This window comes from Mesocricetus auratus, unplaced genomic scaffold (assembly GCF_017639785.1).
Source record: "Mesocricetus auratus isolate SY011 unplaced genomic scaffold, BCM_Maur_2.0 Super-Scaffold_2245, whole genome shotgun sequence".
NCBI classification, from domain to species: Eukaryota; Metazoa; Chordata; class Mammalia; order Rodentia; family Cricetidae; genus Mesocricetus; species Mesocricetus auratus.
In genome coordinates, this window is record NW_024429180.1 from 34,457,970 (window position 1) to 34,483,620 (window position 25,651).

The 25,651-nt window shown below is 38.5% G+C and overlaps 1 protein-coding gene and 1 long non-coding RNA gene across 7 annotated transcripts in view; one reads left to right on the forward strand and one right to left on the reverse strand.

Moving 5' to 3' along the window:
- The window catches only part of LOC121143258, a 48,958-nt gene that overhangs the window by 16,133 nt on the left and 7,174 nt on the right, over positions 1-25,651 (forward strand). For 2 of the 3 annotated variants that reach the window (XR_005880463.1, XR_005880467.1), the window contains one exon: positions 427-694. The exons of the other annotated variant lie outside the window; for it this stretch is intronic. This is a non-coding gene — a long non-coding RNA (uncharacterized LOC121143258). Of the gene's footprint in view, positions 1-426; positions 695-25,651 lie in introns of those variants that run through there. 3 annotated transcript variants of the gene reach the window in all.
- The window catches only part of Tdrd3 (tudor domain containing 3), a 134,151-nt gene continuing 114,021 nt past the window's right edge, over positions 5,522-25,651 (reverse strand). For 3 of the 4 annotated variants that reach the window (XM_005070920.4, XM_005070919.4, XM_040754691.1), the window contains 2 exons: positions 17,094-17,219; positions 5,522-5,772 (listed from right to left, as the gene is read on the reverse strand). In XM_005070920.4, the coding sequence (XP_005070977.2) occupies positions 17,103-17,219 (117 nt within the window). In that variant the 3' untranslated portion in view covers positions 5,522-5,772; positions 17,094-17,102. Of the gene's footprint in view, positions 5,773-8,516; positions 8,556-17,093; positions 17,220-25,651 lie in introns of all 4 variants that reach the window. The other variant, XM_013114079.3, reaches the window with a different exon arrangement.

Genomic DNA, 25,651 nt, shown 5'->3' on the forward strand with positions numbered 1-25,651 from the left:
AGGTTATTATTTAAAACTAAAACCTCTAAAGCCTGGCAGCTGACCTCACACACTGTTATAAATGTGTTATGGTTGGCCCAATAGTCTCTGAGATGAATCTATGTATTCTCTCAGTCCCTCCCAATGTGAACGAAGAATGATGTCATTGAAACTTTATGACAATAGGGTTCAGCACTGTTAAGACAAAACGTGATGAATGCTACAGTGTTGGTCTGTGTTGTGATGGCTAACCTTGGTTACCAACTTTGACTGCATCTGGAATCAACTGAAACCCAAGGCATGGCACATTCCTGTGAGAGGTTTCCCTAAGCAGGTTATTTGAACAACTCACCTTAAACCTAGTCTACACCTTCTGGTGGTTGTCCAGATAAAAGGTTAGAGAAAAAGGAAACCTTGCTTTTTCCCACTTCTCATTCTCCCTGGCAGGCTCATTTATCCTGTTGCTACAAAATTTCTTCACTGACATTACAAACAACTTCTATGGGAGTGCAATGTAAATTAATTACCAACAGCTTCCAGGAATCCTCCAGGACATCAGGGCCAGATTGGAACTGACGATACATCCGGCCCTGTGAACAGAACAACTGTTGGATTCTCTGCCTCTTCAGTGTGAGATGCCACTGTTGGACTATCATGATCATATCCTTTTAATATATGTTATCTATTTTAAGTATCATCTATTTTAATATATTTAATACACATATTAATTCTATCAGTGGTGTTCCATTACATAACTGACTCATATACCTTGTAATGAATAAAATAAGCCGTTATTTGAAAAGAGAACAGATGAAAAAATATAGCAAAGGAATCCCATCATGTGAGGCCAAAAATGTCATCTTGTGTCCAGAGACCATCGGCTATAAGGAGTGATGCCTAAACTGTAAACACTGAGCCACTAAAGTTTCTATATTCTGGCACAAAGTGGGACTTCTCCATTGTACTGACATCACCACCACTCCTTGGAAAGTAGGACTAAAATGACCCCTCTCTTTGTTCTCAGCCATTTCTGTGACGGTTAATTTTTTTTTTTAATTTGATATTCTTTAGTTTACTTTCCCCTTCCCTTTTGAGTAGTAAGTTTTACCCAATTAGGAGCAGGAGTTCTAATATTCACAAGCAACACCTCCTTACACCTGTATCCTGTGATTAACAACCATCAACTAAGCTTTCACTGGCTCAGGAGGCCCCCAAGTCTTCTGTGTTAGGCACTGCACTACTGCTGTGTTCTACCTAAGAGGGAAAAAGTACCTGCCAAATACATCTCTATCAACCTTGTAATTCTTCAGATTAGGGACACTTACACATATATTAGTTTGCCTTTAAAGAGGCAATCCAAGAACCCCCTTTACTGGTTACCTTGACCAAAGCAGTTGGTAGGGGCCATATTTTCTCTTAAGTTCCAGGTTCTCTCTTCACACTGGTCAGCAAACCAGGCATAGAGTTAGGAAGTGGGACCAATGCTGTACCTAGTTTATGAGAAAGCACCCTGCATTTCTCATTGTGTTGGGCTGTAGGGCTGTGAAGCCTCTTGCCTATCCTCTCTCCCAGAGCCTCTATGCTGTGTTCCACCACATCTGTCAAATGTTCACTGACACTGAGCCACCGAGGCTTCCCCTGGGATACAGGGAACGGCCCTGTGAGTTACGACTTCCCTTAACTGATTTTCACTTTCAAAATGTGCAAACTATGACACAAAATCCAATGTTTTCCTTCTCTAGTCAACAGTAAAACTGAGTTACCTCCTTGTCTTTCCTGTTTATACAAAACTATATTTGATGCCTGTGATGCTGTTGTTTTCTTTTTATAAACATGGTAATGAATATTTTCATCTCCAGTGTTTTACCTCTAGATCTTGCAGGAACGGAAGATTAAATAATAAATATTCCACATAGTGTTTACTTTGAAAAAGAGTAAAGAAACCGAAGATATATTTGTAGTTGAGGGACTAGAAGTCAGGCAGATTCCCTGATAGACAGACAGATAGGTACAAGATCCATGGCTAGGTTAAAGATGGGAGATGCCAAGAGAGCTGGCTTCCTCCTCACCCTCCTGACCGCAAATGAAAGCCTTGTAGCTTAAAACAAAGGCCACGTGGTCGTCTTCTCCTGTCAATGGACTGGCTTAGTCAGTTTTAGACCAGATCAGGACATGTTTATCCAACAGTTGTGGACCATCCTATCTTTCTGAACAACCCTAAATTTAGTGAGGAAAACTGTTCAGGGACTTAAGATACCCTGCTCTCAAGAAGAGTCTGGATTTTTCAGCATCCTAAGACACTCCCCACCGGCTTTGTGGAGGGCTTTCTCTGTCTCTGCTATTCGTCTACTGATTTTGTCTGTTTTTGTCTGTTGTATAAGATTTGTCTGCTGCTACCTGTTGAGCTCAAGATCTTTCCTTCCTTTTAATTCTGTAACTGCCAAAGGAAAAAAAAAAAGCTGAGCAAGACTCCCTACACAGTAACAGCAGTATAAACCTGCCCCAGAGGGGACAAATGACAGGATACAAAGGCCTCCCAAACCACTCACCAAGCCTTACATGGCTCACACTGGATAAAGTCTCATGGTCCAGTGTGCGCCAGTCAAAGGCCAGGGCTGGGAAAGCTTCTGGCTGCTTGGCTACGTCAGCCATGTTTTTCTTTCTTTCCCTCTGATCTTATTTATTGCAGTTAGGTGAAAGAGACAGGGAGCTAGCTATGGTGTGCTGGTTAAGTCATAAGAGAAGTAAAGGCACTCTATAGGAACAGTAGACTCAGTGAACCTTGGGGTATTATCACCATGACCTAAGGCTGCAAGGTCAAGTACACTAAAAATTTCTCCTAAACAGGATGCAACCAGAAGTGAAAGTTTTAAGGCAGGGAAAAAGGACAGGGAAAGGAGAGTCAGTCCTGTGGTCAAAACAATAGGCATTTTTTACTCTGATTAGCAAGAGAAAAACATTGGCTTCACTTGGAACCAATATCTCTTAATTTTTCTTACTAGCTCGTGTTGTTTCCCCACAATCCTAGCCATCCTTCAGACTAGGTTCCATTTGGAGAAATAACAACAGTTTGGAGACTCAACCTAACTGCTTCCTCATACCTTGAGCATTTTCTTCAGAAAATACTACTCATGCCTGTAGGTGAAAAGCATCCTAAGAGTGAAAGCATTGCTTTACAAAAAACGTAGAGAACATAAAATAATAAAGTAATCCTTCAAATTAAACAGTTTAAAAGAATGAGAGGTCAATAAATAATACATTAAAGAAAGGAAGTTTCTAATAAAAAGAACATGAAAAGGATAGTACACAAATACTATCTAAACAAACTAACAAAGGGAACTTGATCATGAGCTCTCTGAAATTAGAAATAAGGTTGACCCTGCTATAGCATAAAGCCTAGAATGCATGCTTAATATTTACTGACTACGCTTACATAAAAGATTTTTAGCTGTAATAAAATACTTTGCCTGTGTAAGGAAAAAAAAAAAAACCAACAACTTGAGCTAAGAATACAAATGTGGAAAGTCGCAGGGAAAGCCGAGGTTTGAAACAAGGAGAAATGAAAGACAGCAGACAAAAGAGGCCATAAGGAGAAAACTGCACCAGCCATGATGGAGCCAGGAGGAAAACAGAAGGGAAGCATCCTACTGCATGCAAGGCAGACCTCAAATAATCTACAGGGCTACTGTACTGCTCAGGGTTCTCCAGAGTAGCAGAATGTATACAATGTATATCCTCTCTCTCCCTGCTTCTCTTTATGATTTGTTAGAGCAACTTACAGGCTGTGATCCAACTAATCTAACAATGGCTGACTAGGAACAGAAAGACCAAGAATACAGAAGTTGTTCAGTCCACAAAATGTGATGTCTCATCTGATCTGATCTCTAATATATGCTGGAATCATGAAGAAGTAGTCTTCTCAAGATCTAGATCTTCCTACATCAAATTAAGAAAAAACAAAACAAAACAAAACAACAAAAAAAAAAACCCTTACTGGTGTGCCCTCGACTTCGAATTTTTGTTTAAGCCCAGATGTAATCAAGGTAACAACCAAGAATAGTTATCACAGCTGTCAACAGGGTAGAATACATCACAACCAAGTCAAACAAACAAACAACAACAATAACAACAACAACAAAATAACCTTAGTGGAGAGAGGGACACACAAAGGCTTCTAGACAGGTCCTGACAGAGGCGGCGGCTTCCTGTGGCTTATCTGCTTTGGAACCTTGTTCTTACACTTCTACTCTGTGAACATTGTTAGTTGCCTTAACCTTTTGGAGGCATCTCCTACTTTACTCTGGGATAGAAATAATAATCCCTGCCTTCCTGAGCTGTGTAAGGGTTAGGAGAAATTTTGAATGAACAATTCTTCACATAGTTCTGAACTTATGATTACAGTTCTGATTGATTTAGTCTTTAAACTCTTCAAAACTACTATAGGCAACCTGTGACACACATTAGAGCCATTTGGAGGTTTTAAACATCAACAACAAAAACAGAACTCAGACCTACCTCACTACGATACCTAGCAATAAAAGCCAAAAACTACTGCCAGTTACATCTGCTACCAACTGTGGGTTGAAACAAAGAAAACTTACGAGTTGGTAGTCTGTGAGAGAACTTTAAGTCCTTCATTTCTCTCCTCCCCTTTTTTCTCTCCATCCTTCCCACCCCTGCTTCCTTCATACTCCTTCAATTGCACTGATCACTTCTGGCTTCCCGCTGATATGCTAAGGGAACTGTCTACTGAATGAAGAGTTTTTATCTCAGGTAACTGGTCACCAGCTCCTCCACAGCACCCCTCCTCTCCTCTTAGGAATCTGGCTTTCAGAGGCATACATACATTCTGTCTCCAATCCAGCCTACTCAAGCCCAGGCTAGAAATAACCTAGAACCCTGGTGGGGATTTCTGCTTACAGGAAAACAAACTGCCCAATTCAGGTAAATGGGGTCTAAGCTCCATCTTCTGAACACACTTCTAGAAGAAGCCTTCACTTATCCCTAGACTTAATGGCTGAGGGAGTTGCTAGACACCATCTAAAGTCACATGGGGCAAGTCTGTCCGAGACTGCAGCTCAGAAATGAGAAATACAAAAATCAGTTTTTCACAACCTCTCCAAAAGACAAATGACTAAATTAGGCCAAGCCTGAAACGCTGTGGTTACAGCCATGGAGTGAGTCAGTCAATTTCTTCTGTGGCCTGGGGCTTTGAGATGTCTTTTCCATTACTTGCAACCAAATGCACCCCAGGAATACAACTCACATTTAAAAATTACAAATTATATTTGTAAAAACTGTCAGGGTGCTATAGATTGCATATTAATTTTTCAATGTTCTATTATATTTGATAGCTGTTACCATATTAATAACTGCTTTTGGGCTTCAGGTTGTTTTAATATGAAATAGTGTAAACTCACAGTCAGTATACTATGTAACTATGGGGAAAGGCTTCCATAAGATATTCCATAGAAGGCAATTAGTATGGGGCTAATGCCAGATCACCAAGAAAAATAATAGTCAAGTAAAACAGTACAACATATATAATAACACAATGGTTTTATTGATGGCAGAAGAAAGATTCTTCCTTCAACTTGTAAAGATATTTGCTCTATTGAACTTAGTATTTCCCCCCTTGCTCTGTGTAGATTGAATCTTTTCCCTAAAAATTGTTTTTTTTTTCTTTCTCCAAATATCAGCCAGCATGGTGATTCTCAATTGTGAAGACATGGAAAAATCTATGAATAGTCTTCCAGGATGTTTCAGTCAGCAGCTTCCTCCTTCACAAATAATCTGTTTCAAAAAGAAGGAAGAAAATAATGAACCTCAGAGTACTTTTCTATACTTCACTAAGGTATAACTCTGCTGAAAGTTTTTTGAAAAGTGAAATGTTCATATAAATATCAGTAATCTCCAATAGAATAAATTAGACAAAACAGCCTAGTTCATAAATTTAAGTCTCTATAAAAAGCAACATTAAAACTCCAAAATAGGGGCAGAGCAGTGGTGGTGGTGCGTACTTTTAGTCTCAGTGCTTAGAAGGCAGAGGCAGGTGGATCACTGAGTTCAAGGCCAGTCTGATCTACACAGTGAGATCCAGGACAGCCAGGGCAGAGAAACTCTGTCTCAAAAAAACAAAACCAGACCCCCTGGCTCTTGCCACACCTGCGCCCCAGGCTTCAGGTGAGCTTGGGTCCTCCTGGAGACCCCTTCCTCACCCATCACCCGCTCCCTCCATCTTCCTGGGGGCCACTCCTGGTATCAAGAGGTCCCGCCCACACAGGAAAGACTTGAGTCCTTCCAGACCCCACCCCCAGCTCTCCCCACACCTGCACCCCCCCTTCAGTGAGACCAGTGGAGACAGAGAGACCCCACCTGTACCCACTGAAGGAAGGGATGGGAAGGAGACAGTATAAGAACATACTCAGCAATAGAAAGATCAATATGACTCCACCAGAATCCAGAGACTCCATACCAGCAAGACCCAAAAGGCACAAAATAGATTAAGCAGAAGAGACAGACCTTAAAAATTATTTTATGAAGATGATAGACACCCTCAAAGAGGAAATGAGGAAATCCCTTAAAGAAACAGAAGAAAAAGCAAACCAAAAAATTGAAGAAATAAACAAATCTCTTAAAGAATCTAAAGAGAGTCAAGATAAACAAACAAATGAAGGAAACAGCCCAAGCAGTCCAAACCTTGAAAACCAAAATAGAAACAATAAAGAAAACACAGAATGAGGGGATGCTGGAAATACAAAAGGTGGGTAAATGATCAGGAACTACAGATGTAAGTATAACTAATAGAATACAAGAGAATCTCAGGTATGAAGACTCATTAGAGGATATATACAGTCATCAACCAAAGAAAATATCAAGTCCAACAAATCCCAAACACAAACATTCCAGGAAATATGGGACACTGTGATGAGGCCAAACCTAAGAATAATAGATATAGAAGAAGGTGAAGAAAAACACCTCAAAGGTACAGAAAATCACAGAAGAAAACTTCCCTAACCTAAAGAACAATATGCCTATGAAAATACAAGAATCTTACATAACACCAAATAGTCTGGACCAGAAAAAGAAGTTCCCTTGCCACATAATAATAATTAAAACAGCAAACCTACAGAATAAAGAGAAAATATTAAGAACAGCTACAGAAAACAGCCAATTAATATATAAAGGCCAAACTATCTGAATTACACCTGACTTCTCAGTGGAAACTATGAAAGCCAGAAAAGCCTGGTCAGATGTCCTACAAACACTAAGGGAACAAGGATACCAGCCCAGACTATTGTACCCAGCAAAGCTTACAATTACCAGAGATGGAAAAAAACAAGATATTCCATGACAAAACCAAATTTAAAACAATACATATCCACAAACCCAGCCGTACAGAAAATACTGGAAAGAAAACTTCAACCCTATGAAGATAACTACACTCACAAAGACATAGGCAATAGATAATCCTTCTTTACTAAACACCACAAGAAAAAGGGAGGGAAGCCCACACACAATAACAGCACCACCAATAAATACAAAACAAAGAAGAATCAACAAGCAATTGTCATTAATACCCCTCAATGTCAATGGTCTCAACTTACCTATAAAAAGACACAGACTAACAAAATGGATACAAAAACAGAACCCATCTTTCTGCTGCATACAAGAAACACATCTCAATGTCAAAGACTGATGTTACCTTGGAATAAAGGGTTGGGAAAAGATGTTCCAATCAAACAGACCCAAACAAGCTGGTGCAGCAATCCTAGTATCTAACAAATTAGACTTCAAATTAAAATCAATCAAAAGAGATGAAGAAGGACATTTCATATTCATCAGAGGAAAAATTCATCAAGATGAAGTCTCAATTCTGAGCATCTATGTCCCAAATACAAGGGTACCCACACTCATGAAACAAACATTACTAAAGCCCAAATCTCACATAAAACCGCACAGACTAGTAGCAGGAGACTTCAACATTCCGCTCTCACCACTAGACAGGACCTCCAGACAGAAAATTAACAAAGAAACAAAAGAACTAACAGAAGTAATGACCCAATTGGGTTTAAAAGACAATCTACAGAACATTCCATCCAAACACAAAAGAATATACCTTCTTCTCAGCGCCACATGGAACCTTCTTAAAACTAACCACATAATTGGAAACATAGCAAACCTCCACAGATACAAAAAAATACAAATAACCCCGCAGTATCTTTATCAGACCACCATGCCTTAAAACTAGAATTCAACAACACAAATTGGAGAAACCCTACAACACTCATGGAAATCGAACAATGCACAATTGCACCATACCTGGGTCAAGGAAGAAATAAAAAAAGAAGTTAAAGACTTCTTGGAATCAAATGAGAATGAAGACACAACTTACCCAAACTTTTGGAACACTTTGAAAGCAGTGCTGAGAGGAAAGGTCATAGCACTAAGTGCCCACATGAAGAAACTGGAGAATAGTCACACTAAAGAATTAATAGCACAACTAAAAACTCTAGAACAAAAAGAAGCAAACTTACCCCTGAGGAGCAGATGCCAGGAAATAATCAAATTGAGGGCTGAAAGCAACAAAGTAGAAACCAGGTAAACATTGCAAAGAATCAATGAAACAAAGAGTTGCTTCTTTGAGAAAATCAACAAGATAGACAAACCTTTATTCAAATTAACCAAAAGCAGAGAGAGAATATGATAATTAACAAAATCAGAAATGAAAACTGGGACATAACAACGGACATTGAGGAAATCCAGAGAATCATCAGGGCATACTTTAAAAACCTGTACTCCACAAAATTCAAAAAATTAAAGGAAATGGACAATTTTCTTGATAGATATCACTTGCCAAAAGTAAATCAAGAACAGATAAGCAATTTAAATAGACCCATAACAAGTAATGAAATAGAAGCAGTCATCAAAAGTCTCCCAATCAAAAAAAGCCCAAGCCCAGATGGCTTCAGTGCAGAATTCTACCAGAAATTCAAAGAAGAGTTAATTCCAATACTCCTCAAAGTGTTCCACACAATAGAAGCAAGAGGTTCACTGCCAAATTCTTTTTACGAGGCTAAAATTACCTTGGTACCCAAGCCAAACAAAGACACAACTAAGAAAGATAACTTTAGACCACTTTCCCTCATGAACATTGATGCAAAAATACTCAATAAAATACTAGCAAATCGAATTCAAGGGCACATCAGAAAAATCATACACCATGATCAAGCAGACTTCATCCCAGGGATGCAGGGATGGTTCAACATACGAAAATCCATCAACGTAATCCACCATATAAACAAACTGCAAAGGAAAAACCACATGATCATCACACTAGATGCTGAAAAAGCCTTTGACAAAATCCAATACCCCTTCATGATAAAGGTCCTAGAGAGATCACGGATAACAGGAACATACCTGACCACAGTAAAAGCAATTTACAGTAATCCAACAGCTAACATCAAACTAAATGGAGAGAAACTCAACACAATTCTTTTCAAATCAGGAACAAGGCAAGGCTGTCTGTCCACTCTCTCCATATCTCTTCAATATTGTACTTGAACTTAGGGTTAGGGTTAGGGTTTTGTGCAATAAGACAACAAAATTAGATCAAGGGGATACAAATTGGAAAGGAAGGAATCAAACTTTCGTTATTTGCAGATGATATGATAGTCTAAGTAAGCAACCCAAAAAACTCTACCAGGGAACTCCTACAACTGACAAACACCTTCAGCAAAGTGACAGAATATAAGGTTATCTCAAAAAATCAGTAGCTCTATTATATACAAACAATAAATGGGCTGAGAAAGAAATCAGAAAAACATCATCCTTTATAATAGCCCCAAACAACATTAAATATCTGGGGATAATGCTAACCAAACAAGTGAAAGACCTGTATAGCAAGAACTTTGAGTCTCTAAAGAAAGAAATTAAAGAAGTTACCACAAAAATGGAAAGATCTCCCATGCTCTTGGATAGGTACAATCAATATAGTAAAAATGGCAATCTTACCAAAAAAGCCATCTACAGACTCAATGCAATCCCCATAAAAACCCCAGCACATTTTTCACAGACATCAAAAGGGCAATCCTCAACTTTATATGAAAAAACAAAAGACCCAGGATAACCAAAAAAGTCATTTACAATAAAGGAACTTCAGAAGGCATCACCATCCCTGCCTCCAAGCTCTATTATAGAGCTATAGTCCTGAAAACATATTGGTATTGGCACAAAAACAGACAGGTAAACCAATGGAATCAAATCAAAGACCCTGATATCAACCCACAGACCTTTGAACACCTGATCTTTGACAAAGAAGCTAAAACTATACAATGGAAAAAAGGAAGCATCTTCAACAAATGGCACTGGCATAACTGGATGCTGGCATGTAAAAGACAGCAGATAGGTCCATATCTATCACCATGCACTATAAACTTAAGTCCAAATGGATCAAAGACATTCATCATCAATCCAGCCACACTAACCCTCTTGGAAGAGAAGGTAAGAAGTGCCTTTGAACGAATTGGTACAGGAGATCACTTCCTGAACATAACACCCGTAGCACAGACATTGAGATCGACAATTAATAAATGGAACCTCCTGAAACTGAGTAGCTTCTGTAAGGCAAAGGACACGGTCAACAAGACAAAAAGGCAGCCCACAGAACGGGAAAAGATATTCACCAACCCCACATCTGACAGAGGGCTGATCTCCAAAATTTACAAAGAACTCAAGAAGCAAGTTTCCAAAACACCAAAGTATCCAACTAAAAAGTGGGGTACAGAACTAAATAGGGAATTCTCAATAGAGGAGTCTAAAATGGCTGAGAGGCACTTGAGGAAGTACTCAATGTCCTTTGCCATCAGGGAAATGGAAATCAAAACAACTCTGAGATACCATCTCATTCCTGTCAGAATGGCTAAAATCAAAACCACTAATGATGTGCAGAAAGAGGAACACTCTTCCACTGCTGGTGAGAATGCCAACTTGCGCAGCCACTGTGCAGATCAGTATGGAGATTCCTCAGGAAAATGGAAATCAGCCTACCACAAGATCCAGCAATTCCACTCTTAGGCATATACCCAAATGATCTACACTCATATAATAAGGACATCTGCTCAACTATGTTCATAGCAGTACTATTTGTAATAGATAGAACCTGGAAGCATCCTAGATGCCCCTCAACTGACGAGTGGATAGAAAAAATGTGGTACATCTACACAATGAAGTACTACTCAGCAGAAAACCAAAAAACAAAACAAAACAAAACAAAAACCAAAAAAACCGGAATCTTGCAAGCAAATGAATGGCACTAGAAGAAACCATCCTGAGTGAGGTAAGCCAGTCACAAAAAGACAAACATGATATGTACTCACTCATATATGGATTTCAGGCATGGAGCAGGGGATTGCTAATCTACAATCCCACCGCCCCCGAGTCTGGAAGCATGGTAACCCAGAGAAGGGTTATGGGAGGAGATCCCCTCATTGGATTGGGGGGGGGGAGCTGGAGAAAGAGAGGGTGAGAACAGAAGGGGAGAGGAGGATACGGGAGAGCAGGAAGGTTGAGCTGGAGCAAGAATAGAGGAGAGAAGGATGAGAGATACCATAATAAAGGGAGCCATTATAAGCTGGAGGAAAGATCCGGCACTAGTGAGATCTTCACAGATTTACAAAAATGACACCACCTGGCATTAAGGCTACCTTAAATGCCCTCCCATGATAATGAGAAAGATGACTACCTTATATGCCATTCCAGAACCCTCATCCAGTGGCTGACAGAAGCAGAGGCCGACACCTCTAGCTAAAAACCCGAACTGAGCTCCTGGAACCCAGTTGCAAAGAGGAGGGATGAGCAAATGAATCATGACCAGGCTGGAGAAACAAGGGGGAACTCATGGACCCCAGACTGATGACTGAGAGAGCAGCATGGGATTAATCCAGACACACCTCCCCGCCCCCCCAAACCTAGGTGTCACAGAAGAGGCCTGGGAAATCTATGGGACTTTGGGGGAGTAGATCAGTATTTATTCCTGGCATACAAATGGACTCTGGGAGCCCATTCCACATGGATGGATGCTCTCTCAGCCTGGACACATGGGGGAGGACCTAGGACCTGCCCGGGATGATATGACAGACTCTGAAAATCCCTCATAGAAGGCCTTACCCTCCCTGGGGAGCAGAAGGGAGATGGAGTGGAATGAGGGGTTGGGAGGAATGGGAGGCCAGGGGAGGAGAGGAGGGAAAGGGAACTGAGTGTAATATGTGTAAAAAGTTAAATAAAAATATAAAAAACAAAACAAAACCAACCAACAAAAAAAAAAACCAAAATTTTAAAAATACATAGAACTTTTCTTTTGAAAGTATATCTCTGGTGCTAAGTCCTTCCTTACTAGGCGCTGATTTCAGAAAGCTGGATTAAGTGATAGCTCTTTCACAAAGGAAGACCAAAATGAGAGGCAGACAATCAAATGGGCTTTCCACCCTATCCTACCCAGTTCAACGTTTTCTCAGTAGATCTCTGGAACGGGCTAGTCTACCCAGCTCATTTGTCATTTACTTTGGACTATCATCTGTTCTCTCCCTCCAACTGTTCCCCACCTTGTTCAGTACCTGTATTTTCTTACGATTCCCTTTTATTTATCTGCATGCACATGTGTGCGCTCGTGAGTGCTCGAGTATATGTGCGTGTGTGTGCGTGCGTGCGTGCGTGCGTGTGTGCGTGCACTGTTAGATCTTTGAAGCTGAAGTTATAGGAGCTGTGAGCCGACCAATCTTGGTTTGGGAACTGAGCTCAATCCTCTGTAAGAGCAAGTGGAAAGTGTTCTTAACTGAGGAGCATCTCAGGCACCACAGGATGGAAACCACAAGAGTCAGTGGTGACAAGAGCTGAGATTGATACTGAGACATGTTGGGTGAGCTTTATGGGTGAAAAAGTGTTTGGGCAGGGATAGGTAATCTACCACTACAAACATACAGCCCCTAAGTCTTCCTCAGCAAGCAGAGTCCGGACTAGAAAGCAGAGCTCTCAGACACTGTTTTTATTTAATTATGTATGTCGTGAATGGGGACAGCCTGTGTACTATGGCAGCTGTCAGGAGACAGCTTTGTGAAGTACATTCTTTCCTTCTGTTATGTGGAGTCCAGACACAGACTCAAGTGGTCAGGTTTGTGTGGCAAGTGCTTTACCCACTGGCCTGTCAGCTTGTGCTTTAGACACTGATTCTCTTACATAAAGGCAGTCCTGGCAGCACCACAGGCCGACAGTTATAATCATAAAGATCACTGTTCTAACTTTGGTATAAGAACTTCTACAAAAACAATGCTGCACAAGTGTCTCCAAAATAACCTACACTTAAAAACATAGCTAAAAAATGGTGTTAAAACTGGACCTTAAAGAACAAACACAGTCAAGTATTTTTGTAGTGTCTACAGGTAGCTAATCATTTCAAAGCTTCTGGTTAATAAACTCTGAAGTTCATTCTTCCATTAAATAAAAAACAAGGACGCAAGTTCACAGTACATATTGCTGAGCTCAGAACACTAGGGATTTCCAGCTAATATATCTTACACTTTCTCTCTCCAGAGCCAAACATGCAATTTTTACTCAAGCAGTGGACAGATGAGGTCCTCTGATCCTACTTCCAACCAACAACAATATTTCTAAGTTTGGCTGGGATCTTCTTATTCTTACAAGTTCACAACTACACCAAACATATCACGTTACAACTCCAATGTGTAACAAAAGCATCAGTAAGCATCCATGACACCCACTTTTGGTTCACAGCCTTCAGTAGCTACCAAGAGCCACCTGCAGGCCTACTGTGTGCACCTCTCCAGCTTTCCTCCTTTTCAGCAGTCTCAGAGTCCACCCTACAATGAATTCACTGGCTGATCCCGGGAATTTATGTAGTTCCTAGGACATTATAAATTCCTCCTACTGTCCAAAGTTTAGGCAGCTTTACTTTCAATTTTCTGTATCCACTCACATTTCCAAACTGCGCAGCACAATGAGACAGTGTCCAGGAACTAGAACTTTGGATTTTGGGGCTGTCTCCCCTCAAATAACAGCTTTGATGTATCGCCACTTTTTCCCACACCTCCCTATCACCCCCTTCTCTCACTTGGTCCTGCCTCGAAGGTGTGTCTTCCTTTGTTACTCTGCAGTGCTGGTCTTAGAAATAGAAACGAATGAACCAGGCATGTCTCCACATTGGAGAAGCAGGGAAATGGGGTTGTGTATGGAATCTCAAAAATGATCTTGGAAAGTAACATGCAAATTTACAACTAAAATTCTATGGCATTTATGCCCCAAGAACATTCCCAAAATATAAATGAATGAATTTTAAAATTATACTTTAGAAGTGATAACAGAAATGCCTAAAGTATTTCTCACTACCCTGTGATTTTTGAGAAAAAATACTTTAGCATATGTAAATATTAATTTATATTCACAGAAAGTCAATTGGCTGACTACCAATGTGTATCTTCTTATTAGATGCTTGTTAATAGAAACATAAAGAAAGTGAGAAAAAAATAAGTCTTCAATCTTGTAACAAGAACAGGAAATCATATTTATCTTATTGCTGAATACCCCATTCAAAATAGTTTCTCAGAGATAATTTCTTATACTTTATAGGCTTTAGCAATATATCTTGAATTAAGTGCAAAACTAATTTTCCCCAGCCAACATTGCATGTCTTGATCACTTTATTTGATTAAACTTTGTGGTAGTTTTTTAAATGACACACAATAAGATAACCATCCATCCAAAATTAATTGTTTTGTTGATACTAGGAATGTAAAATTTTAGTTTCACTTTTTTTTCCTGAAAACAATACAACCCAAACAAGTATCTGGACCATGTGAAAAAAACAGGCTTATTGATTTTATTTTGTTGCTGAGTATTGAATCCAGGGCCTGTCATGTGCTAGACATGCATGGCCTCTCCCAGAGCTACACGCCAGCATCCAAGATGATAGTTGTAAGTTGTGGGGCACAAAAAGTAAGATTATGACACTTAAGTTGATTCAGAAATGTTTGCATTGTACTATTTGATATGGTGAAGCCACAGTTACCTCAGGGCCATGGTGTATAATGTAGTTTTAAGCAGTGTACTCTTCTCCAAATAAAAATTTCCATGGAACCCAAACATAAAATACATGAAAGAAACTACTGGAAGGATGAGAGAACTGAGCCCTCCCCATTTGGGCACACTTCAACTTCTCTTGGCTTCTCTACTTCTAGCCTGTTGGATCCTGTCCTTTCCATCAACCCAAAGGCAGCCCCGAGAAACCTGACACCCTGCCGAAAACCTTTAGCTTCATTAAACACTCTTTTAAAGGACTGAAAAATTCCCACAAAGCTGAAGTGACATTTAATTGTAAGCACAGGGAACTCATTTTAAGACTGTATACTCAATCTTCTACAGTGTGAAGTTCCTTAAAACCTTGTATATACTTTGATTCTGCTTAAGAAAAAGAATCATGAGAAAGGGTTCTTGTATGATTCAGAAAAATGCCCAGAGTCAAAAAGCAGCTCCTCTTTGATCTGCGTGTGGGTGAGGTCTGCTTGTTTGATGGCCTTGTATTGAGTGCAAAGAAAAGGCCACGTTAAAAGGAAGAAGTGCCACACTAACTTGTTCTGAGAGTCCAGAAGTCAATTAGCATTAGGTTTTTGCTTCAGGCAGACTATCAGATATGAAGGTAAACGCTAGAAAAGGAAAAATTCTGTATTTATATTAGAACATTGGAAGCAGTTTCAAACTGTTTTCAGCTGAAATATCAGGAGAGACAAGTATTTTAAAGGTTGAATGACACTTTTCTTATTATATTTAAAGTAATACTTCAACTTATATCAACATAAAATTGAGATAATTTACTCCCCCCCTTTGAAATCCTGAAATTCGTCCCCACCTACACCCCCTCATCACAACTCAGTTCAAGGTACCTGCACCTCAAGGACCCAATTCTACTGTTGGTCACTCTTGGGGCGGGGGAATAGAACCTGACTAAAAACCTTAGTAGAATTAATAGCAAAAATGAGAAGTTGAGAAGAGTTTCATCTTGGAAGACACTGGAAGAAATTACACTTAGGTCCAGAACAGTCTGTGGGATGATAGATACCCAATGGGAAATTTATTTTCAACTGTCCAAAAGTACTAACATCATAGGATGAAAACAAGACAGGTAGGTTACCAAAGATGGCAGAAGTATCTCCTTCCAAAAGCATACTAAGCAATAAGGTTTTTGTCAGGTGTGCTTTCCTCACCTCCTGACTTTGGGCTCTCTCTCCCTTGTGGAGATGATTTTCAGACAGCTGTTCTTTCTGAAGTTAGTATGAATACTTCTAGGTAAATGGCAAATGGCCCCAAATCACATCTCAGCAAGCAGTCAAATGGTTGTTCTCTGACTCTGGTGGGTACACTGAGACATCCTCTCTTTCTTAACTAAACTAAACTGTGTGAAGCAATACAAAAGCACTCAGAAATGAGGCCTGTTCTCTCGTATTTGTGGATCCTAGCTCTCATCTTCACATGTGAGTACACAATTGGATTAACTGTAGAAATCAAGAAAGAGAAAAGGGATGGGGCAGATTTAAATAGAGAATGTGGGAAGCAGAGAGGAGCTGGAGTCAGGAAAGGAAGGGGTGAAACATTATAAATACAGCACTCATTTATATTTGAATCGGTTCCCAGTTAGTGGAACTATTTGGGAAGGATTGGGAGGCATGGCCTTGTTGGAGGGGGCGTGTTGCTGAAGTGGGTTTTGAGGTTTCCAAAGCCCACACCAGTCCTGGTCTTCCTTTCTCTTCCTGCAACTTGTGGATCAGATGTGAACTCACAGTTATTATTCTGTCACTGTGCTTGCTGCTGCCATGTCCCCTGCCATGATGACCATGGACTAAGCCTCTAAACTATAAGCAAGCCCCAATTAAATGCTGCTCAGAACAGTAACTGAGACTATGTATGGAACAAAGGATTTATAGAATGATTTGTGGGGGAAAGGCTGGTGGAAAACTGACAAATCATACGAAGCATCAGCAGCTGAACTTTTATTGAACACTAAGTGCATCTTTCTCTTTATAAAAACTGCTTTACCATGTCAAATTTACCTTTTAGCGTTAGTTCCGAGCCCGAGGAGGTTGGTAAAACTGCTGTGTTGGCCGAGTGGATCTCCGTGGCTGGCCATCACCTCCTCTACGAAACTCAATGGTGTGATCATAGGTGCCTTCTTCTTCCTATATGCAAAGAATAATTATTTAGTGTGCTTAAAGAAGCTCCAACTTTCCTAAGTTAAATATGGTCTATAGTCTCCATGTTAATATACCTTCTTAAGCTGTCAACAGAGAGAGGCAAAGGGGAAAGGCAGAAGTATTAAAGGAAATAATGTCCAAACAATTCCATGATGTTACATCAATGATGAAATGTAAGGAACACATAGAATATTAAATATAATTTTCTTAAGTATTTGGACTTCTAAATATATTTTGGGTGTTTACTGTGGAAGGAGTCTTGAAAAGATACCAAAAAGGGATTGAAGAGGTAGAGAACATTCACCAACTATCTACCTTCATTTAATGAAATCTTCAACATTAAGAATCTTACATCTACAGAGAGAAAAAATAATAAATTGGAATGGGGTGGGGTTATGCAATTTAAATATACAAAAAGCTTCATGCAAGAGAGAGCATAGTAAAGCATTTATTCCATTCTCCTTCCTGTGAGGGTAGATCTACTAACTCAAGGACAAGCACAAGGACATTAGGAGACTGATTAAAGAGTGAGCAGGAAATGTATAGCTCATTATAACACCTGAAAAGGACTTAAGGCAACAAAATAGAGTCAAAAACACACGGTTTCTTACTGAGTGCTGCCACCCTAGGGTTTTTTTTTTTGTACTTTTTAAAAATTAATTCAGTTATGAATTAGGTATCCTATAAAATGGAAAAAACTGGCTCTCAGTTTTATTTATGCAAGAAACAGCATATCTATTTTTACTGAGTAGAGTTTAAATTCCAACTAAATTATCAGAGTACAATAATTTGCATGATTTTGGAAATTTATTCTTTTTCCCTCCTCCTCGTGTTATGAAGTCTTTTTTCTCAAACTTTGACTCTAATAATAACATAAGAAATTATAAGAAAGCCTAAGTTACACTCCTTGAATTTTTACATAGCCAACTTTTGCACTGTTACCTGATAGAAAGAGAGATGTTAAGACGCTCTGACAAAGAAATCCTATTATTTAACAGTGATAGCTAGTATTAGGCATGAACATTCTTCTCATTATTAGACATCCCTCACAGTATTCAAAAGAAAGAGCCACATTGTACACTTTTTAGAAAGGATACTCAAGTCTGGGAACTAAAAGATCTAAGACAAGTAAGACAGATTTAGTTTAAATTCAAACACTGCTGTTTAAATCTCAGTATTTCCATCTGCATGTAAGCCAAAAATTAATGATCATTTTCAAGGAGAAATCTAACACTTATGTGATGTAATTCAGTAGCCCTTCTTAGAGAAAAATGTCTGATAAGCTCGACTTTTCTCCAAATCCCTTCCAAAGGTCAATCTCAAACTGTTTTAGGGGCCTCAGATCTGGAACTCAGCACAGCAATTAAAACACAGTAAGAGAAGTTAAAAAGTACTTGGGAAAGGAGAGAGCTACCATTTTATTATTCTGGGCACTGTTCTGAATGATGATTATCAAATATTACTGCAAATTTGAAAAGGAGATATACTTAATTTTATGACAAATGACAACACTTAAGGCTTTGCATATTAACTGAAAAGGATGAAAATATATCTGGTACTTTGGGAGAGGAAGTAATTATTGCAGGAATGGGAACAGAATGTTAATTTTCTCTACACCCAGCTGCATAACTGGCTGGAGAACATCTGAAAAGTCCTTGCTTTACAATGAAACACATCGTCAGAAGTTAGACACCACACGTGTTGAGCAACTGCCTAATAAAAAATGATATTACTATTGAAAAAGCTGTCTCTTCTGGGCTTAAAAGATTCAGACTGTACTCACTAGAGCCAATTAGTGTTATAGAGATGACCAACCATGAAATGTCTTTCACATAATCTGATGTCTTCACAATTTTTTTATACAAAGTAACAGTCAAAAACTTAGATTCTGATAGCTTACTTCTCAATTACCGTCAAAGGCACAATCTTTGTTTTCATTAACTTCCAAATTCTTCCTGCAGTGCAGCTGAGGGCCAACATGGTTTGCATGCAATACCCACTATGGTCTGCAGGAGGACAGCTGAGTGCTGACTGCATCCCCATCCATTCTGTACAGCACACAGTTCAGTGGAACAGATGGGGAGCCTGGCCTGTCTTTAATGAAATCTTTATGTCATCCTAGCCTCTCTTCTTCTTTTACGTTTCCAAACTCTATTACACATTGAAAACTCTAAAAATTGATTTCATAGTCAATAAGCAACTAAACCAACAACAACAAACTGACCATGTATTAGAGGCATCTAGTCCTGCATTCAGGATTTGATAAACATATCTGTCAACCTAGAGAGATAAAGTAATTTTCCAAAGTCACAGAGCTCAGTACAAGAAGTTCTGGTGGGAACTATTTTGTTTCTGATTCTCAGGAGTTCTTCATAAGGCTTGGAATAAAGTCCAAGTGACAGAAACACCCAGATGTAATCTTCACCCAAGCTTTTGAAATGCCATACTACTTCATTAGTTATTAGGACTTTTGATCACTTCAGCTATGTTATCAAATAAAGCCTGGTTCCAAAGAATGAATAGTCACACTGAGGCCTTTTCCTGCTTACATTCACTAACCCAGTGAAATCTTTCATAAACAGTCAACCCCCCAACACACATACACACACACACACACACACACACACACACACACACACACACACACACACACACACACACACACCCACACACACCCTGGGTAGTCTGACAAGCACAAATCAAATGGCATTTTGAAGCAAAGCCAAATCACCAACACAAAGATTACAGTAATAACTTCAACAACAAAAAATTGAAAATTTACAACTAAATCTCTTCTGCATATTGTCTTTGGTCTCTTACTATATTTGGAGAACACACATCCAACTACATATGTCTGATCTGCAAATGAGCTGCTCTATGAAAGTTTGTTATGTAGGGATCCCATGACACCCACAAGTTAACAGCCTGAAACATGCTTACATCATAGGATCTCTGTTCCAGGAACATTGGGTGAAATAAGGTTAAACATAAGCACAAGCATGTAAGGGAGGAACTGATGAGCAGGGATGCTCGCCAGGAGCTGTGTCGTCTTTCTCTACAGCAAAGGACAATGTCACTTGAGTGAACAGACAGCCTACAATATGGGAAAAGTTTTTTACTAGTTTTACATCAGACAGAGAGTTAGTACCTAGAATATAAAAGAATTTAAAAATTAAATGTCAAGACAATTAAAATTTAAAAATGAGACTTGCAAGAATCTAAATAGTTCTCAAAAGATAAAATACAAACAGCTGAGAAATAAATGTTCAACATCCTCAACCATCAGGGACATGCATATTAAAATTATTTTTTTTAATATTACCCCAGTCAGAATAGCTAAGACTCAAAGAAACAAATACTGACAAGTGCTGGTATGGATGTAGGGAAACACACTCATTCACTGCTGCTACAAGAACAAACTGGTGTACCTACTATGGAAATCAGTATAGAAGTTCTCCAAAAAAGCTGAAAATATATGCCACATGATCTAGCTTTCCCACCCTTAGCAAAACGCCAAAGGGACTCGATTATACCCTACCACAGAGATACATGCTCAGCTATGTTCCTTTGCTGCTCTGTTCACAACAGCTTGGAAACTATTATGCCCATCAACTGATGAATGGATGATGAAAATGCTACATATTTATACAGTGGAATATTACTTAGGTATTAGGAAAAATGATGGAATCTACAAGCAAATGGATGGAGCTTGAAACAAGCACCCTGAGTGAGATACCCCATGCCCAGAAAAATGTTTGTTTCTCTCGTTTGTTTTTGCTAGCTTTGAATCTTTAGACATCTGATTCATTAGGAATACCCAGAAAGGTCAGAAAATAAATAAAGGTCCATGGACAAGGCAGAATGAATACACTAGTATAAAAGGTTAAAAGGAAATTATGGAACAGAAAGGGGTAAATTGTAGTACAGAAGGGGAAGGAAAGGCAGAAGAGGGAAATGAGGAAGAAGTAATACTAAAGACTTCTAAAAATGTCATAACATAGAAACACACTACTACAGAAGCTTCCTAAAATGTAACTATACACATACATTTAAAAAACTGAAATAGACCTGTATTGTAATAGGGGAATAATGGCCCTATAAGACACCAGCTAACAAATAAAAGCTCAATGCCAGAAATAAATGACTTCTTTTAGATTCCTTGGCCAGGAACTAAAAGAACACCAAACATTGTAGGCTACTGCCAATGTCCTTGGTTGCCCTCCAGAACATGATCGTAAGATCCTACTGCTGAAAACACCACATATTTGAATCACAGAACATGGAAAAAATCAAGCTAATAGTTATTGGGAGCATTTTCAATGGATTTAATAAATTACATATGAAGTTCAATATACTTAATCTTTGAAATTTAGGCTATTTTAAATAATATTAAGGAATATACATCTCTTGTAGTAATTCATACACAAAAACCTACTTTATAAATCACTAGGCTATACTTTTTTATGCCTGTCTGGTGAGATTATATTATTAAATACAACCAAATAAGGTTGTATATAAAACTTTAGCAAACAATCATTATAAAGACAGACATGTTTTACAAAACATTATGCAATAGATTGCCCAGTTAGAACTTAAAATATTATAAATAACCTGTTCATAAATTAATTCCACTAATATTCTATTTATTACAATAGCTGAGAATTGAAACAAAGATGGCTCAGCTCTTATCTCCTTGAGGCTTGTGTAGTCTCTGTGCCCATGATACTAACCTTTTGTTTACCAATTGCCTTTTTTTGAGCCATATGTTCTACAATAAAATAGAGGCCTGTGATAGTCAGGACCATAAGTTATAGGGGAAAGTTGTAAAGAATGCTTAGTATGGTATTTTATTAATATTTCTAGCTTTTGATTGTTTCCCTTTAATTTTTCTACTAGCTTAATTTTTCTAGGGCCACTTTTTTAACTTCAATTTTTCAAGTTTACTAAGGTATACTTGAAAATCAACTTATACATATTTTAAAATCCACATTGAAGTATAAAATACATTATGTACATATTGTGAAATGACCACAAGCCAGTGACCACATCCATCACCTCATAATGCTCTTGCTGACTTCATCCCTGTTTTTTCTTGGGAGAACACTGAGGAGCCATTCATTCAGCACCAGTACATAATACAAGTATTAACTGTCATTGCCAAGCTATACAGTGCCAGGAATCTTTCATCTTGCACTACTGAAACTTTGTTCCCTTTGAACATCTCCTCATCTAACCTAGCCCTTGTTCCCGGCAACCACCATCCTACTCATGGTGTCTTTTAATTAAATTTGACTGTATCAAGTCCTCTACATGAATGAAATCACATAGTCCCACTTCACATCACACAGTTAATGTTTTTAGTCATGTCTGCATGGTGTAGATATATGAATATGTGAGTGCGGATCCCAGCAGAGTCCAGAAAAGGGTATTTGATCCCGTAGAGCTGGAGATACAGGAGGCTGTGATATAGCTACCTGATTTGGGTCATGGGAAGAACAATCAGGGCATCTTAACTGCTGAGACCACAATCAACTCTTGCTTGTTTGGAGAGCAAGAGCAGTACTCTGCAAGCATTTCTGTAGCCTTGAGCATATCTTAGGGTCCCATATCCCATGATTATATGATGGCTTCAGCACGATTATCAATTAATGGTCATCATCTTTGTTGAAATGCTACAGCTAAATCAAAGAATTATTAATTGCAAAAAAGCATTTCTCTAAAACCAACGGTCTAAACATGTTACAGACTTTGTAGGAGTCCAAACAGAAAGAGTGTACCTATTCTAATGACATCAGCCATCTCAGAGCTTCCTATTACAGATTCTGCATCACAGAGGAACACTTAAGAGCTCCTTATCTTTAACCAGCTCTGAATCTTGGTAATAGAGTCCTTCATGTCCTAGACACACTTCTTCAATCTTCCTATTCCGTTTCCAGGTAGGAAACAGTACTGAGAATTGTGAGAAAAGAAAGATTTCAACAAATAGGCAATCCATTTGACATATATCTAAATTGACTAGCTGTAAATAAAATTACATGCTTCCTTCAACTAAACGAAAGATTCAGGCATTTTGCTGAAAAGTGGGAACTTAGCTCTTTATGGTACTACTCTGATTGCAGCATGTAGATAAAGGAGAAAATGTGAGTCAATGATGAAAAAACAAAACAAAACTAAAACTGTCACCAAACTACTTCAGAGGTTCGGAGGTGCTAAAAGCTTAAAACTGCATGAAAACCTAAGACTCTGTCATCATAACTCATTCTATTATCTTTTTTTCTTTCTTTGGAGGGCAGTCATTCTTATGTATAGAGAAAAAGGGGGAGGAAATTAGCAAAAGAGCATGGTTGAAAATGATCACCAAAACTTACACGTAGTATCTTATAAAGTCTCAGTATTTTTAGATTAAATTAAAAATAGTCACATGTCTAACCTCTTTGAACATCTTGTCTTTAACCTATACCCCTAAAATTATAACAAATACCACTGACAAAAAAAGAAGGGAGTTGAAAACAGTATTTATGAGTAGAAGGCCAGTTGTAATGGTTAATGAGAAGAAAATATGCCTACTTATATCAATATATAAGTGTTAACGTAAATGTTTATAGTTTATGTTTGCAAGAGCAATGCATTCCAACATACGCTAGCTGAACACATATTCTGGAATATTTTTAAATTATGCATAATATAATAAAATATACATAATATTCTAAAGATACACAAAACAAAATTTACATGCTTTATAATGGGCATTATAAAGTATATAAACTATATTACAAGTGGCAAAATCCTCTTTCACTCCCATAATTTATATTGCTTTTACAATTTACAATAGTAGGCTAATATAACAGAACTTGATACTAAAACTAATTCTTTGTCTGAAAGCAGTAATTACCACATCATAACACCAAAATGGCTTTTACTGTACAAACAGTTAGCTCAATGCAATTTTTTAAAGAGACCAATTGAAGCAGATATATATGGTATGCTACAGTACTTTTAAAAACTGAATTAGAAAAACAACACTTTATGGCCAGTTGATAGGTCACATCTCTCCTTTTAAAACGTACTGAAAATTGAGGTGGGCAAGGGAAATTTGATGGGAAATGCTTAACATAATTTTCAATATAATATGATAGAGAAGGGAAATAATTTCCTGATGTTTTCACTTCTTTATAAGAATTAAGGAAGTTAACAGATAAAATAAAAAATGTAAACCTTAAAGCAGGTACAACGTCAAGTATCAAGCCAAATCCATGCCCAAATATTCACAACAATGTGTACATGACAAATCATAACCACTTCTCCTGAGTGACGCAAATAAAAACCCTGCTTCACGACACCCATCAAAGTTATCCCGTTACCAAGGCTGCGGTCTGGGGTGTGAAGTGTGCTCAGGAGCACAGCTCAGCGCTGCAGCACAGCCTTTCCCCACAGCACTGGCATGGCCACAGGGATGGAGGTGATGTCTCCTTCAGGTCACATCAGTGCACATCACGGCAGTGCTGCTTTTTCTACTACAAAGGAAGGCTGCACTTTTACAAGTGCTGACTGACTTTTCTACTTGGGTCTGTTTCTTCCTCCATGTATCAGACTAGACTGTGTAAAACTAAAGATTTTACCTTTCCTCATTCTTTCAATAAGAGTCACTTGTCAAATGTCATTATTTCTGGAATCTCCATCACTGTGAATATTTTTTTTTTTACTTTTCAGTATTGACTTTCTATATAACCTGCACTCAGGATATTATTAAAAGTATGATTTGTCTAAAGTACAGTACCATTACATATCCTTCATGAAGAAAGTCCTTTCTTCTCCTTGACAATGTACAAATATACTAGGCAGTTGCATTAAAGCTTTTATCAGTTGCTCAAACAGTTTACTCGTACTGTGCTTGACATTGAGTGAAATCCTGACAACGGACTCCCAAATCTAATTCATTACATATTTGTAGAGGATGCTTTTCCAAATGCAAGCACAGAGCTCTATGTTAAACACAGCTAATGACTGTGCAGTAGAAATAACCATATTTTGGCACAATATTCTCACTGGTGTATTATGCATAAATGTGCAACAACAGATCGTATAGCCTCTGGATAATTTGTTAGTTTTCATTTTGCAGAGTGGGTAGACATTAGAGGACTGCTACCCAAAAGAGTAACTTCTAGATGGGTAGTTATACTCCAGCTGACCCTTGATAATAGTTCACAGTGCAGAAACTAACAAGGTGTCACAGTATAAGATTAAAATCTTACAGCAATGGATAGTATGAAAAAGGTAGTTGGGCATTGATGGTGCCTTTAATTTCAGCACTTGGGACGCAGAGGCAGGCGGATCTCTGTGAGTTCGAGGCCAGCCTTTTCTACAGAGCGAGTTCCAGGAAAGCCTCCAAAACAATACAGAGAAACCCTGTCTCGAAA